Genomic DNA, 16,993 nt, shown 5'->3' with positions numbered 1-16,993 from the left:
CCTGGAGGACTCGGATTCAGTGGTCTGGGATGTTTCCCCGGGACCTGGGGCGCAGCCAGGCTCAGGCACTGGTGTACACAGAACCCCTTTCACTGTTTTGCTCTCAGTAACTCTCAACATGAGTAGCTGATACCTTGGTTGGTTTCAGGGCCTCACAAAGTGCCTTTTGATTTTCTTGTCTAAGGAAAAAGGCTCCAGTAATCACAACCTGCTGGCCGCACCGCGGGTAGCCCTGACTCGGCTCACCCAGCAGGCCCACCAGCTGGCCTTCGACTCCGTCTTCCTGCGCATCAAACAGCAGCTGCTACTCGTTTCCAAGATGGAGGTGAGTTTTCCTGTGACCTTGGTGATTCCTCCCAGGTTCTGCTTCCTCCTCGAGCACATTTAAGTCTAGCCTTAACCCTCCCGACCGCACCTGCTTCAGGAGGATCCTACATTGATTGTCCTAGGCTGCAGAGGGCCACGTTGTCATTTCAACTCATGGCTTACCCATGAATTTCCTTTATTTATTTATTTATTGTGGTACTGGGGATTAAACCCAGGGGTGCTCTACTACTGAGCCACATCTCCAGCCATTTAAAAAAAAAAATTTTTTTTTTTAAATTTCGTGAGAGGGTCTTACTAAGCTGGCCTTGACCTTGCAATCCTCATGCATCAGCCTCCCAAGTCCCTGGGATTACAGTAGGAGAGCACCGCTGTCCCTGGCCTTAGCATGAATTTCTTATCTTAATTGTAGTTACTCAGATGCTTTTTTGCAGGATGTGTTCTAGGATTGCTAGTGTGGCTTGATTCATTTTCCCTGCTCAGAAAGCACAGCCTGCCTTCCCGGGGAGGAAGGGAGAGGGTGTGCCACTGCCTGGCTCAGGCCAGCTCAGGAGGCCGTGCTGCCTTTTGAGTTTGAATTGTTTTCATGCCACAGGAGAGTCTCTGGAGAATTGGTCCTGGAGCTTGGCTCAGGAGAGCGCCTTATCAGATCTGATCTTGTGTTTTTGAGGAGGCCTTGGAGGGTTCTGCTGCATTCTCTCCTGGTACCCTGAGTCTGGTTGTTTCTGGGTTGTCTCTCATGCTCGTCCTGCACCCTCTGCTCTTTCCTGGTTGTCCCGACCCCTTTGGAGGCATCGCCTAGGAGTCCTGGGCTCCCCTTGCTCTGTCTCCTCCTCCCACCCAGCGTAGATCTTACCACTTTCCTTTTGGATTATGGGGTGGGACTGCCCCTTGCTTAATCAACTCCTAAGTACATTTGGATTCCACTCTTTTGAAAAATAATCTTTTGGGAAATACTGAGTTATAGGCCTTTAATGTCCCCCGAGGAAGCAGCAAGAACTTTCATGGCATGATTATGCATTCTCTGCCGTCTGCTGCCCTCCAGAAAGCACCTGAGGCCAGGAGCCTGGGCTGCTATAAGACGTCAGTCTCGTCTCGCCCCCTCTCTGGGTACCAGAATTTCCATAAATAAAATGGCTCAGCTTAACTCCATGTTTGTAAGGTTCTTCCTGTGCCTGAGGTTCTGTGGTTTTCACTCTTCCTTAGGGCCAAGGGGTCTACTCCAATCACATTTCTCATTCTGGCATTGAAGGCGGGTGAAACTAGACGAGACTGGAGCAGAAACGATGGGCTGCCTGGCAGCTTTGCTGCGGCGAGTGTTCAGGGCCTGGTCCCTGCCATGCGTGGTCGCGTTGCTTCGCAAGACTGAGGTTATTCGTTCTTCTGAGGTCTCCACCTCCTCGTCTATACCATGAGGGTTCAGTCGTTCTCACGTACAGATTGGTGAGGACTCATATGATAGAACTTAGCACAGCCCCAGCCCCAGAGTAGACGCTTATTAATAAGCAGAAGTTTTCTTCCTTGCTATGATTCTTTTTTTTTTTTTAAAGAGAGAGTGAGAGAGGAGAGAGAGAGAGAGAGAGAGAGAGAGAGAGAGAGAGAATTTTTAATATTTATTTTTTAGTTCTCGGCGGACACAACATCTTTGTTGGTATGTGGTGCTGAGGATCGAACCCGGGCCGCACGCATGCCAGGCGAGCGCGCTACCGCTTGAGCCACATCCCCAGCCCCTGCTATGATTCTTTTTAAACATTTTTTTTTTTTTAGTTGTAGATGGACACAATCATTTTATTATATTTATTTCTTTTTGTGTGGTGCTGAGGATCAAACCCAGTGCCTCATACATGCTAGGCAAGTGCTCTACCACTGAGCCACAACCCCAGCCCCTTGCTATGATTCTTAGTCTTAAAAGAAATGACTTGATTTTTAAAAATAAAAATTATGCATATATTCATTTTCAGAAACTCAAAAAATATAGGAAAGTGCAAAGAAATCCCTTCAAAATTGCACCATCTAGAAATGATCTGGCAATCTGGACTTCTCTTCACACCTGCTCATACACGTGTTAAATGCTGCCAGACAGAGTCACAGATAGATCCATAAGAAGAAATGGAGCTCTGCTGTACATGCTGATTTTTTAAAAGCAAAACACGTACAATATAAGTTTTATTTGAACTTAATGGGAAAAAAAGAGAACAAATGAAATTGTTGAACTTGAGATCATTGTTTTTTTCATCACAAAAGATATTAGCTCTCTGAAGATATCTGCATGGTTAAGAAAAAAGTTGATGAGAACTCTGAAGACTGGAGTCATTACTTTTTGTTAATTGTGTTTCCATTTTAGACAGATACTGACACTGATCACCTGCTCTGAGCGCTGAGGGTATTAGCTTTCCTTGTATCACTCATCTCCCCTGCTCTGCCTCAAGATTTGGTTGCTATTATTATTTTTATTTTCTCAAAGCTTAAGATATTGACCTTCTGTTCTGAAATTAATTCCCTCAGTTATTTGGTCCGACTTCTACATTTCAACAGGTTTCTGCTTCCCACCTGTCCTCTCCCCTCCATTTCTGCATTCCAGAGTTCTTTATTATATGCTTCAGTCGCAGTGGCTGGGATCTCACCTCTGGGCCTCACCGCAGCACCGAGGGCCACTGGGAATGGGCCCAGCAGCTCTGGAGATTAGAAGGAGTTCTCTGCGAGCCAGCGCAGAGCACACAAAACAAAGGCAAACACTTGGGCCTGAAGGATCTGAAAATTAAACCCTGGTCATTAGATGTTTGCTTTTAACATTTGCTGTAAATTGTGTTGCCCTTTTATGTTTTAAGACTATAAACCAACACCGTATCCAGTTTCAGATCAGATCATTGACATTCATCTGTATTACCTGGTGACAGATGGGTAGAAAAGCCCATTTGAAGGGCATTTTAAATAAACTTGAACAATTAAGAAATAACCTACCTCATTTCCCTGTCGCCCTCCTCAGGTCGCCTTTCCTGCCTGGCCTAAGCCTCTCCCAGGCTCCGCACTCTGTCTCTCCCCTTTCCACACTTCTTCCTTGCTCCCTTCTTCCTCCTGCACGGATCCCATTCTGATGCTGCTGCTCCTGCCATCTCAGCGCCCTCTCCGGCCTCCAGCCCACAGCACCCATCCCTTGGCTGGATGGTGGCCACGCTGGTCTTTGCCCCCACAGTGGTCCTGCCCTGCCCTGTGGCACCGTTGTTGGTCTTAACAGGAGCCTCTGTTTCCCGCCTGGCGACTTCTCGGCCTCCTCTCTGTGCCCTCTTTGCCAGTGAACCACCAACTGTCACTGGTCTTTCCCAGCAGTTTCCGTGGCTCCTGCCATCTCTGAGCCGCTTTTGAGCTTCTCATCTCCTGTGCACCCCATCCTCCTCAGCTGCTGCCTCGGTCTTCACAGGGCATTGCTGTGGTGAGGTCCCGCCCCATTCAAAGCATCCCCCTGCCTCCACTCTCCAGGGCCAGTCTGGCAGTCTGTTTTTAGAGACTTTTTATTTTTAAGTCTTTTTGTAAAAAACTATCATCTAAAATTTAAGGACTCTAAGAATAATCACAATACTACAATCACCCCTGAAAAAGAAGAACGTGGCTCCTCCATATCATCCACCAGTGTGCATTTTCCAACTGTCTTATAAATGTCATAGTCATTTTAACTGAATCAGGATCCAGGATCCTGCACAGGGGGATTGACTGGCATGTCTTTTTGGGTCTCTTTTGAACTATAGATTTCCTTTCTGTCTCTCTCCTGCCTCTGACTCTTCTCTCTCCTCCTCTTCCTCCCCCTTTCCTCCTCCTCCTCCTTTTCTGCCTCCTCTTCCTCCTCCTCCTCCTCCTCTTCTTCTCTCTCTGTCTCTTTTTCTGTTTCTTTCTCTCCCCCCCCCATTTCTTCTTGCAGTCAATGTGCTGGAGGTAAGATCTTTCCCTAGCCTGATTTTCGCCTTCCAGCCTTACTCCTGCCTCAGGGCACTGCATACATCCTATGGCCAGCCCTTCTCTGATCACCCTGAGCTCTTGCTTGCCTGAGCTCTTGCGGGATAAAATCTCCCATGTGACCCTGAAAGCTCTCATGGACACGTGCATGTGTGTGCACAGGGTGGGGGGCAGGCAGCATGGGCCTATCAGGGCGATCTTGCTTCTCCAAGGAGCTTCTGAGGACAAGGGCAAGTCTTAGATTTCTTTGTATCTGCTCCACAGAGCTTAGCACGAGACCTCGCACTTCACAGGTACTTGGTGAGTGTGGATGGTTAGAGTTGCTTCTCAGTGGGTTGAGTTACTTGGGAAAAAGGTGGGATCTTTTGAAATGAAAGAATTCTCAAACAAGAACAAGGAAACCTCAAGAGGTGGAGAAGGACAGAAATCACCCACAGCAAAGACCAGGAGACCCAGGAGCAGCGGAGTCGGTGCTGGCGGCCACGGAGGCCTGCGGGCTGAGCCTGGGCTGGGAGCCCAGTGGGGGGGTGGACGTGGTCATTCCATTCCCGGAATGCTACTTAAAGGATCAAGCAACCGGATCAGGCATCAGGTGGCTGCTGAGAGCAGCTACATGGTGACCTCAGGAGTCACTCCCACGGGCCACCAGGAAAGGACCTGTTTTCCAGGCTGCTGTTAGGGCAGCTCAAGTGGGGTCCGGGAGGCCAGCATTGTGTAGGAGGGGTGCCCAGCTGGGGTCTGTGAGCGCGTGTGGGGGGTAGTTCACCTGCAGGGTGCTGAGAAGCTCCAGCAGAACGTCCGGCCTGTTTCTGCTATAACTGGCCAGAGCCATGTGGAGGGGCTGAGGTCCTCGTCCGTCAGAGGTCACGGAGTCACGGAGAGGATGGAGGGTGGCTGCTGAGGCTTGGAGGCTCCATCCTCTCCCTTCCCTCTGAGCCTGAGTCAGTGGAGAAATAGATCCAGAAGGCGGATAGGAGTACAAACAGCAGCTTTAATTGAGGCAGAGTTGCTTTGGGGACTGCCGTTGGGCTAAGCCTGCAGCCCAGGGGCTTCTGAGCCTCCTTCCCAAGATGCAGGATTTGACATGGTCCCTGAGACGGCGTGGGGGGTCCCATCAGGGTGCCAAGGTCCAAGGCTAGGAGGCTCCCTGTACCCAATGGCTTCTTGTCTGGTGGCCTCACGACGTGGAGAAACTTGGATCCGAGGATATCTGACTCTCGTTTCATGTGCCCAGTGAGATAAAAGGGAGCCGAGCCACCCAGTAGCTGGACTGAGGGGGGGTGTTCCCAGCGAGAGAGAAATGATTACTTTCTCTGGGCTTCAAGGAGATTTGAAGAAGAGAAACCCCTGGCCGCTGGGTTGTTCAGAAGTCAGTTCTGATCGCAGTTGACCCCTTTCAGGAAGGCCGCTTCTACGAGTGCCTTCGCGTGGCGTTTCTAGCACTGCCAGACGCGCCCTCAACGGCGTTCTCTCCTTCCTCCCCTAGAGCTGGACCACAGCTGGCATCGGCGAGACCCTGACCGATGACCTGCCCGCCTTCAGCCTCACCCCTCTGGAGTACATCAGCAACGTAAGGGCTTCCGGGTGCTTCTCCAGGGTGGTCTCACCTGGTCTTTTGTTTCTGGCCTTCTAGGTAAGGTGCTCACTGCCCCTTGGTGTTGTCTGGACAGCAGAGCCACACACACAACCACTTCAGGCCCTAAGACATTTTTACCCTGTTCCCTCTCTCCCAATATGAGATTGGCCATTTCCTGAGGGCTTTAGATTTGAGAGTCCAGTAAGAACTTGGGACCTGGGAAATCAAGGAGCCAGTGGTCACATTCTTCTTTCTTGCCTTGGAGAAGAGCAGTGCGTATTGTTTCTGAATTCAAGTTCAGCACACAGTTAGCGAGCTCCTACCCTGTGCCAGGCTCGGTGCTGGGTACGTTTGTGGTGAACCTCACGGCACCAAGCACATCTCTTAAGAAGAATGGTAGACCTAGAAGCTTAAAGTGAAAAGAGAACAGGAAATACCTTCAGCGGGGGAGGGGCCTTAGAATCATTTCCGCCTTCCTCACTCACCCCCAGGAATTGACAGTCACCCTGGTCATCTGCATATGGCCTTTACTTCCATTCCTTCCTGCAGCCCCGCTCCCTTGCTCCTAATTGTCAGTGTGCGCAGATAACTGACTGTACAGGAGTAACACACCCCAGCCGTGCATACCTCACATAGTAAGAAACTTCTGGAGTGTTGTAGGTTATCTACCCGAAGCTCTTAGAATCCAGCTCCTGTGTAGGTTGTGACTTAATTGTAACAGATAAGGAATTCGAGAAGTGATTATTCTAAGTTGGAAGTAGTGAATGGCAGCTCCGCTCTGCAGCGGGGGAAGGCTGGTGTTCAGCGGGGGCTTGTTTGCAGCAGCACGAGTTTGCGGTGGCCATCCTCCTCCTGTGTGCCAGGGCACTGCCTGCCATCCCGGATGGACGAGACTAGCTGTGGGTGGTCTTTCCAGGCATTGGAGTGCTTATATCTTCAGGATTAGGAGGATAGGCATTGTGATCTAGACTGATTCAGAAAGTGATGTTTCTGGAAAGGACGTGAGAACCAACTGCCTTGATGCTAAGGTTGAAGAAATGAAGTGTAGGGAGTGAGGAAGCTGGATGAGACCCAGGTCCAGGCCCTTGCCACCCATGATGCCCTGCCGTGTGGTGGAAGTTGTCACCCCTGGAAGCAGGAAAGGAACCTTTACTAAATGTGCACCAAATGCCAGGACAGTGCTGTGAGACGGTCCACGGTCTCAGTTTTGTCCAGTAGCCTCTTTCCTAGGAGTGGCTAAGGCTCTAGTGAACAAGAGGGCAGCCGGGAGGGAGCAGCCACTCACCCAGTAGGGACGCCAGGTGCTTTATGTGCATATCACACAGTATCCATTTCACCTTCTCAGCGGCACTTTGAAGTAGGTCTCGATTCATCCTCATATGAGCAGTGATGACACCAAGGTTCCAACAGAGTAAGTCACCCAGGGTCGCGCAGAGGTAGAGCTGGGGCTCAAACCCAGGCCTGTCTGATCCCAGAGATTTTCATTTTCCCCAGGCATGGGATGACAAGAACAGCTTACTGATTATGTGAGCATAGTAGATAAATACCCACAGGTGTGATGATAAGCATCCATTTCCACACCGAGTTCCAGAGAATAAATAGAGGCAAGAGTCCCTAAGAGAAAGCTGGAGCCTTGGGATCTGTCTAGGAACGATGGCTGCCCTATCATCTAAGGCCAGTTGATAGAAGTTTAAGATGTCAGATTATTAAAATGTCGAGCTTTGTTGAAAATTTTTTTTGCCTTGTTGGTAAACCATCACCCCACCCCACTCCCCCCAAAATCATGTGAGCATCATAAAGGGGTGAAAATGAGAGAAGATCTTGGAAATTTAAAAACCACATATATACCAACTATAATAATATGACACTCTATTTCAAACAAAACTGGGCCCATGGATTTAACCTGAAAGTTTGGTACCTAAAGGTACCAAATTCAGGAATTGGCCTGGGTCTTTGAACATAGCAGGTACACAGGAAATGCTTGTTGAATGGAATTAGAAGGAAAGTCCAACAGCAGAAAGTAGCAGACTACTTTCCTTTCCCCTAGCCTTGTGGGGAGAAAGATGATTTGTTGCCATTTTCAAGCTGAAATGTCCCATAGTGGTGGTTGCGAGGTAAGAGGCCACTTATCTGGTTAGAGTGAGAGAGTGTGCTAAGTAAATGAATGAAGAGGAAAGAAAAGAAATGCCATTCTTCCCATCTGTGGAATTCTTTAGAGGGACACCAGTCTAAGAACTGTTTGTTGGCAACACAGACCACTGAACGCTGAGACCATGCTAAATGGTGGGCAGTGAGGGTGGACATCCCAGAGGCCTCTGGGCTGGTGGATTGTAGATTCTGCATGAGCTCCTGGAGCCCTCGTTCTGAGAGGCGCTTGCCACTGTGAGGTGTGTATGAAGCCCAATGGAGAAGGTCCTTAGTACCCCTCTGACTTGCAGCTTGTGGAATTAAGTGTCCATAAGGTGAATGTCGTAGAATATGTCACCAAAAAAGAAAAGCAACAACAGTCTCAAAAGACCTTTCTAGAACGTATATATTGTTGTAACCCCCAAATCAGCCTTATTTTGAGATAAAATATATACTTACCTTAAAACACAAAACAATTATGAGCTGTAATAGAAATAGGTGCGTCAGAGATACCCGTGATAACTGTCACAGGAGTATCTGACAACACAGGACAAATGCTGCAATGATTGTGGGCTTGTCCCAAATGTCGCATTACCTGACCATTTGTGATTCCCTGTCAGCCAAGAAAGTTTTGTCAGTCTTATTTTTACTTTTTGTAATTGTAGATGGACAGAATGCCTTTAATTAATTAATTAATTTATTTATCTATTTATTTACTTGATGCTGATAATTGAACCTCTGCCGCTGAGCTCAGCCCCAGCCTGGTTTTGTCAATCTTTACTTTCTAGTTTGTGTTGTGAAAACTGCATATTTCTTGCCAAGTGAGTTTGCAGTTATAAGTGGCTGTTTTCAAATAGAACCCCTTCCTTCCCCTGTTGGATCGTCCAGATGCAGTGTGGAAGGCAGGCTCTGAGTCCCTGCTGGGCCAGCTCTGGTTGGCGTGCGCACTTCCTGGTTTTCCTTGTGCGCAGGATGGGGAACTTCTGTGCACACAGTGCTTCACGTTTCACACAGCACCTTGGTACCCACCACCTCCCTGGGGGGCATTGTGTGAACGCCTCCCTGAATATCGGGGCCGCTGCTGAGAAGGGTGAATCCACAGTCCTCCGCAAACTGCCATTGGCTTTTTTGAAGGTGTCGCCATAGCTGACATTGCCACACACTGGTGCTCACCCAACTCTGGCCACTTTGTCTTTCTGTTATTGACTCTGCACAAGTGTCCCACGTAAGTAGTGCCCGTATGCGTCAGTGTCCAGCTGAAAGTGCATTCTTTTGTTTCAGATCGGGCAGTACATCATGTCCCTGCCCCTGAATCTTGAGCCATTTGTGACTCAGGAGGACTCTGCCTTAGAGCTGGCTTTGCACGCCGGAAAGCTCCCGTTTCCTCCTGAGCAAGGTAAGAGGACCAGGGAGCCACGACTCCTGTGGCCAAGGGACCAGTGACCCTTGAGGCTTGTTTTTAACACCCTCACTCCTCACCAATGTCTCTTTCTCAACCCCACTTAAATAGTTGTCAGAATATTCAGTGGAGACCGAAAAACGTCAGGCCACTGGTTGCTCCTGCAGCGGCACTCCAGCAGGGCAGAGCTCCTGCCAGGCTGTTGGGGAAGGAACTGGAGGCAGGGCAGCCCTGGAGGAGTGCGGAGACCCTGCAGTGGACCCAGGGCCCCTCAGCTGGGGAGGTGGTGCCCAGGGTCCTGGGTGATTGGTGGTGGCAGGGAGCTCACAGGATGGGGATCTGCTGAGCATTCACCTCCCTCGGCTCCCTGACATGTGGGCCTCGTGCCATGTCACGTGTCACCTCATGGGAACAGATTTGCTTGGTCCGTCAAAAATCAGCTCTCCCCATAGAGGCAACACCTTCTGTGCAGCCTTAGCTTGCTGCTGACTCCCAAGGCTCCCCAGTCTCTAAACTGACCAGACAAAAATATAATACATTTAGATACTTCCTTTTTGTTATTTGGGCCTGACAGATTTGAACAGGGATCATGAACTTATTGATCAAAAAATTATCCTAATTTCTAATATTGGCCCCCTGCCCCAAGGAGAAGCAACCTGGTATGTGGAAGATTCAGCAGCTCATAGGGAGTTTCCACACTGACGATAAACTAGTCACCCCAGAAGGCCCGAAACTGAGAATGCCAGAAGATAGCCTAAAATTTTAAAAAAGCAGGATGATTGTTACAAATAAGTTGGATTCAAATCAAAAGGTAGCAGATGGGACCTGGGTGATTCTTTTATGTTGATAAAAGGTGAGTCCTTCAGTAAACCTGCAATAGTCACATACTCTTCAGTGTCGGATGACAAGGCACTGAAATACACAAAGGGTAAACCATGTAATACATACCTGATCAGTCATACGATGAGAATTTGACAAAACCACAGGACTGTGGGGAGACCTCTCCTTTAGGCTTTGGGACATCAAAAAGAAAACTTACTTAGGATGCGAAGAGGAATTGAGCAGGATAATTGGTGTGCTTAATCGTCAGAACGAAAGCTTTGGGTCCCACAGAGAACAGACATTGTTGTCTCATGTCTATAAATCATTTGCAAAAATGATACAAATGAAATTTCCATAGGTTTCATAGGGCCGTAAACAAAAGACACTCATTATTTTTAAAAAGACTAGTATTTGCAGTTCATATTTAAAATGTGAAACTTACTAAGCTAAAAGATGGGTGGATATAATATAATCTTAGGGGAGAGAATGGAAGACCTTTTGAAATGGAAGATAGAAATTTTGAAAAGGAAATTAAGAGGTAAATGGTCAACTGGAAGAAACAGCAACATATGTGACTAATGATGGTTAATATTTTTATTTTATAAATGATCTTACAGATCAGAAAGACAAAGACGAATCCCCCACAGAAAAATAAGGGCTGCATTTCACTGCATGATCATCACCATTATATGAACACATATTCATGAGTATTTTGAATATACTAATCTTGCAGCAAAGATAGTTTAGTAAAAAACGATTTTTAAGTAATACCAGCACAATTAAAAGCTTGGGCTGGGGTTGTGGCTTAGTGGTAGAGCGCTTGCCTAGCAAGTGTGAGGCACTGGGTTCGATTCTCAGTACCACATATAAATAAATAAAAATAAAAGTCCATTGACAACTAAAAAAATATAAAAAAAAAAAAAGCTTCACATAATGGTCGCACTCCACTTGCAAAAAAATCGGGCATAAAATCTGTGACAATTATGTAGAGAAATACAGTAAATAACATGAAGGCCTTCACATAACTCCCCCAAATTAAGATTTATTTAACTTTATTAATCTTCAAGTAACTGCAAATGAAAATGGAATATACTATTTTTAACTGATCAAATTGTGTGTGTGTGTGTGTATACTGTCGGGCTTCTGATTGTGAGTTCTGCATCTGTGGATTCAACCAACTATGGATCAAAAATATTTGGGAAAAAAAATCTCCATCTGTACCAAACATGCAGGTTTTTTTCTTGTCATAATTCCCTAAACAATAGCATAGAAACCAGGTATATAGTATTGGGTGCTATAAGTAATCTAAAGATTATTTAAAGTACACAGGATGATAGTGGAGATGATATGCAAATACTATAAGAGATTTAAATATCTGGATTTGGTATCTCTGGGGTTCCTGAGATCCATCACCCATGGATCCTGAGGGATGCCATGTACATACTAAAGCCAGTACATTTAGTATTGGCAATAGTGACGGATAACAGTTTATATTGTATTATTTGAATTTCTGCAGGGCTGTTTGACAAAAGATCAGAATTACCTTTTAGATTGTTGCTATGTAATTATGCTCATAAAGTAATCATGAGTGCAGGTACAAATATGTCAAAACAAATCCCACTATTATGTATGATTACTACGCCACAATAAAAACATGGAAAAATAAATAATCATGAGTATAACTATGAATTTTCACCCCAGCACTTTTTATAAAGGCAAAACATTGAAACATTATGAGAAACTACAGCTATTAGTTAAAATTTTCTAGTATATCCATATAATAAAATGCTATGTAGTCATTAAAATATTATAGAAGAATATTTAATGACTTGGAAAGGTGTTCCCAGTGTATTAAGTATACCATATGCCATGTGGTTCCATTTTCAGAACTGCTGTGAATATAAATATAAGAAGAAAAGACTAGAGAGCTTTGATCCACCTCAGGAAATTGGTATATCTGCCTGGGAACAGTCTGGCATTTCTAATAAGAGTGATAATGTGCTGACCCTTTGGCCCGTCAGGTTTTATTCCTGGATACAGATCCATATGTGCCCCAGATACATCATAAAGGTCTTCATAATGATTTGGTAGTAGCCCAATCTGGAAGCAACCCAGGTGTCCATCAGCATTAAAATGGGTACATGCATTATGATATGGCTGTCCAACAAAATCACTGCACCCTGGAAAGCAAGGGAGCTAGAGCTACGCACAGTGGCATGGGCAAATCTCCAAAGAGTCCCTGCTACCCAAAGCCAGGCAGCATGCTGGGGTGGGGGACCTGTGGGGCGGACTGCAGGGCAGAGCAGGAGGCCATCTCAGACCTGGCCCAGTTCACACCTGCTGCGGCACTTGCAGGGCCATGTGGGGACTCTTGGGCACTGCAGGGGCCTTGCTCTTGCCCAGGGAGGTGTGTCGTGGCCAGTGGCGTTTAGTTGTTCTCTCAAACGTTTGTGATGTGCTTTCTACCTCTGTCCTGTGTACAATGTAGCTCATGACTTAAACCAGAAGAAAACCAAAGTGAAGAGCCTGTTGGTGGAGAGTAAATTGGTAAAGGCTTTCTGAGGGTGGTCTTTATCAAGAGTAAAGCAAACCCACCCTTTGAGTACATACAGTGAGAAAGCCCTGGGAACAGGCCTGGAAGAATCCGTCCCGGGGGACCAGGGGCCTGGCACAGGGCGTGGGAGCAAAGATGTGAAGGATGGTTATTTTACTCATATTTCTGTGCCTCTTGCGTTATTTTACAAGAATGTATTTCTCTGTTGTGTGCAAGAAGTATCTGTACTCTAGAATGTTAATTATTATTATTGAAGGACTCTGTGGTCATGCCAGTGATTTTTATTTTCAACTATTTTCTAGTGTACTTTTAAGTTTCATTTATTTATTTTAATTTTTGGTGCTGAGGACCAAAGCCAGGGTCTGCTCACACTTAAGTACCACTGAGCTATGTCCCTAGCCCCTTAAAATGTGCTTTTAAATTTAAAAAAAAAATGTAAACATTTTTTTCATAGGAATTTCACACACACAAATAGTGTCACGAAGCCCCAGGTACTCAAAGCCCAGCTTCAAAAATGGCCCCTGGTTTTTCTATTTCTCTCATGTTTTTCACTAGAGTCTTTGAAGCAAATCTCTTAATCATTTAACTCATACATCTTGCTTCTCTGTGTCTAGTTTAAGGATTAAGTGCTGGTTCAGATTCCTTGGCAAACTTGTGGTGCTGTGTGTACTCTGGTTTCATCACAAGGAAGGACAGAATTGCTTCTGTTTCCCTAGAATCTGTGTCTGCGGGCGGGTGGGGCTCCGTGGTGGGGCGATTGCCCGGCATGCACCAGGCCGGGGTTCCATCCCCAACACTGCCGAAGAGGGGAAAAAAAACGAAGATAGAGTGAGCCAGCCATTGTTTCCCTTCACCCATTCATTTACTCATTCACCAAGCAGATGTGTGCGAATTGTTTACTGTGTGCTGGGCATGGGTTGGGCACTGCCCAGGTGGCCACCCCAAGTGGATTTCAACATGGTTGAAAAGAACATAAGAACATCAAAAACAGCCAGGCTGAGCGTTTCGTTTTTTCTTTATTTTTTGTTTTCCTTTCTCAACATTTTGTTATGGAAATTTTCCAACATACAGAAAACTGGGAACAATTACACAGTGAGCATCCGACAGCACCTGGCGGTTTCTAGGTTTTAAGAACTGGGTGGTGACAGCCAGTGGGAGCCCTCTGTCACAGGGAAAGGGCTTTCTCGGAGAGCTGCCGTGGAGGGTTTAAAGACCTTGACGAGGCCTTTCCCCACAAGGACACTGACCTTTGGGGAAGTTACACTGTCCCGGGGGCCCCCTGCCCCCGTGCTCCCGAGCACAGACACTGGGCTGTAGCAATTGTTTTCAGGAAACCTCAGACCTGTGTCCTTGTCATGGTCCAAGTGCTGGCTGGCAGTGGGGCAGGAGTTGTGGCTTGGGCTGAGGACGAAATCGCTGCACAGCGTGGTGCAGAGGTCCACCCACTCCCTGGATACCTGGACCGGGGGCTGTGGCAGGTGGCTCCTGTTCTGGGGCTGAGCCTCCTCTGTGTTCGTCTGTGGGCAGGTGCAGACTCATGAACTGCTGCCACTGAGTGGAAGAGCCATACCCACCCGTTCAGTAAACAGGGACGGTGCAGCTCTATGCCCAGTGTGGGACCTCCTCTGCCTGCTTATCCCCCTCCATCTGGATTGTCTCCTGGGGCACAAGCCTTGGTCTCTTGCTCATTTCCCTTTCTCCTTTTCATCCATTTTTATGAAGTTGTGTTTTTCCATTGCTGTGACAAAATACCCGAGAAAATCAACTTACAGGAGGAAAGATTATCTTGGCTCACAGTTTCAGAAGTTCCAACTCATGGTTCCTCACTGGCCCCGTTGCTCTTGGCCTGTGGCGAGGCAGAACAGCATGGCAGAGGACAGCTGCTCACCTCACGGCAGCCAGAAAGCAAAGAGGAAGAGGCCAGGGACAAGACAGCCTTTGAGGTCACACCCCGAAGGACTTACTTCCCCCATGGAGGCCTTACCTAACTTCCCACCTCCTCCCAATAGCCATTCAATGAATTCATCAAGGATTAGAGCCCTTGACCCAGTCACCTCCAGAGGCCCCATCTCTGAATATCGCTGAATTGGGGACCAAGCCTCAACGCTGTTGGGGACAATTGAGACCCACACCAGACACTGGTCACCTTTCATCTCCAGCAGCTCTGAAACGCAGGCGCTCTCTGCCGTTCTCTGTCACTTTCGGGTCAGAAATTCCTCTCCCAAACCTGCTCCCCTGCCCCTGCAGCGCCCCAGCGGCCAGTTTCCTGGGAAACGTGAGATTGCACGTGTTGCCCTTGTGCGTATCTGCCACCAAGCCCTGGTTGTCTTTTCAGCCTTCTAATTTAGATTTGTGGGGCAGGTGGTGTGTAAACAAGATCACGACCTAACAACGCCACACCGTGCCGCTTCTCCATTTCCCACACGTCCCCCGGCGCCGAGTGCAGGTAGCGGTCCTCACGGAGCCTGGGCCGTGTGTCATTGGTTTCAGTGGTGGTCACAGCAGGACCACGGTGTGCTCTTCTTCACAGTCGGCTTCATACTCTCCCCCCTTTTTCCTCTCTCTTTTCTTTAATGTGGCTCTCACGTCTCCCCTTCTTTCCTTTCCTGACAGGTGTCCCTCCCCGTTGGAGGCCAGGCCATCTCCCTGGCCTGGAGCTTCACCTCCCACTCTGCCCTGCCGCAGCCTGACCGGGTCCCCTGCAAGGGCTTGTCCTGTGGCAGCCTCACTGCGATCCTGCAGGTGCCCCCTGTCCTGCCCCATCAGGCAGCCTCCGTGACCAGCCTCCTCCCCCACAGTTTATTCCCATTGACCCTGTGAGACACTTTCCTCTCCTTGTGATCCTTCTAGAACTAGGAGCTGCCGCGTGTTGAGTTCCAAGTGTGTGAGCACCTTGCAGGGGGCCCTGCGTGTGGCTGTAGTTCCCACAGTAGCCCTGGAAGTTGGGGCTCTGGCTCTCTCTACTGTGCAGGTGACAGACACACAGCTCCCAGGGTTTGGGTAATGCTCAGTCTGGACTTGGCCTTGAGCCTGTCTCAGTTCCCACATGACTCTCCAGCCCCTCCCACTCCCACCTAGGCCCCCTCGGGTTGGGGCTCTTCTCTCCCTGGTTTCCTCTCCTGCTGTCTGTCTCCCTCCCTGATTGTGGAAGCCCCCTGGCCAGCGTGGCTGGACTTGCTCTCGTGGCCTGCGCGGAACCTTTGTCCTCGCTTGGTTGTTTGCATTTCTGGATCCACATTGTGCTTTCTCAGGACCAGCTGACCTGAGGTTTCCTTGTTCTCTGTCTCTGGCATTTTCTTCCCATCGAGGCCATAAGCTCCCTGTCGAGTTTGCACACTTGGCCCACTCCTGCCGTGGGCCAAGTCACCCAGAAGAGGTGAATTTTTTCTGAGTGGGTTCTGGGTTGCTTTGGTGACCTCCTTTCCTCTTCCAGGGGATGAACTGCCCGAGCTGGACAACATGGCCGACAACTGGCTGGGCTCCATCGCCAGAGCCACCATGCAGACCTACTGTGACGTGATCCTCCAGATCCCAGAGCTGACCCCACACTCAACCAAGCAGCTGGCCACCGACATTGGTGGGTCCCATGGGCAACTCGCCCTCTTGCCCTCCAGGGATCTTATCCCAAGTCCTGGGTTTAGCTTCAGTTCTGGATTCATCTCTGAAGCTGGCCCTACCCTGAGAGGTGCAGACTTCATGAGCCTGAGGCCCAGAGCCACGAAGGGGAGCTCCAGGGAGAGGAGTCTGAGCGCGATGCAGCCTGGCCCTGCCGGGCCTTCTGCGCTGAACCTTGTGCAGTCCTGTGAGGCGGGTGCTCTTGCATAACAAGGCTGTAGTGAGGGCCGCTGGGTGGGCTCCCTCAGGAGACAGGGCCGAGTGCCTCCTGTTCCCAGCTGCACTGATTGCTGCTGGCAGGTGGCAGGAGAGAGGTTCAGTTCCCGGAATTCTTTCCATCCACTTGCCTGCGCTCAAGCCCAAGGCAGTCCTGGGTGGTCAGGAGGGAGGTGGAGGGAGCCTGAAAGATCGGCCCCCTGAGGACCTGGTGAGTTTGGACATGGGCAGCTGTAGAGCGGAGCCAGGCTCAACTCCTGCCTCTCATTTTTCTTCAAAAGAAATAGAAGCGAGGTGCCATCTTTTGGGTCCCTGGGTGGTTAGGGATGCAGTGGGGCCTGGAGTCTCGCTGCCTGGTTCCCTGCTCATTTCCTAGTCAGCTCCCAGCAGTTAGCACAGGAGAGCAGCTGTT

At 48.6% G+C, this 16,993-nt stretch overlaps 1 protein-coding gene across 1 annotated transcript in view; it reads left to right on the top strand.

Annotated features, from left to right (window-relative positions):
* Cog7 (component of oligomeric golgi complex 7) overlaps positions 1-16,993 on the top strand; it is a 63,829-nt gene that overhangs the window by 44,971 nt on the left and 1,865 nt on the right. The window contains exons 13-16 of the mRNA XM_026392087.2: positions 185-325; positions 5,759-5,842; positions 9,257-9,371; positions 16,184-16,327. Coding sequence (XP_026247872.1) covers positions 185-325; positions 5,759-5,842; positions 9,257-9,371; positions 16,184-16,327 — 484 coding nt within the window. The remainder of the gene's footprint in view (positions 1-184; positions 326-5,758; positions 5,843-9,256; positions 9,372-16,183; positions 16,328-16,993) is intronic.

This window comes from Urocitellus parryii, chromosome 9 (genome assembly GCF_045843805.1).
Source record: "Urocitellus parryii isolate mUroPar1 chromosome 9, mUroPar1.hap1, whole genome shotgun sequence".
NCBI classification, from domain to species: domain Eukaryota; kingdom Metazoa; phylum Chordata; class Mammalia; order Rodentia; family Sciuridae; genus Urocitellus; species Urocitellus parryii.
This window is presented reverse-complemented; position numbering and strand designations above follow the sequence as displayed.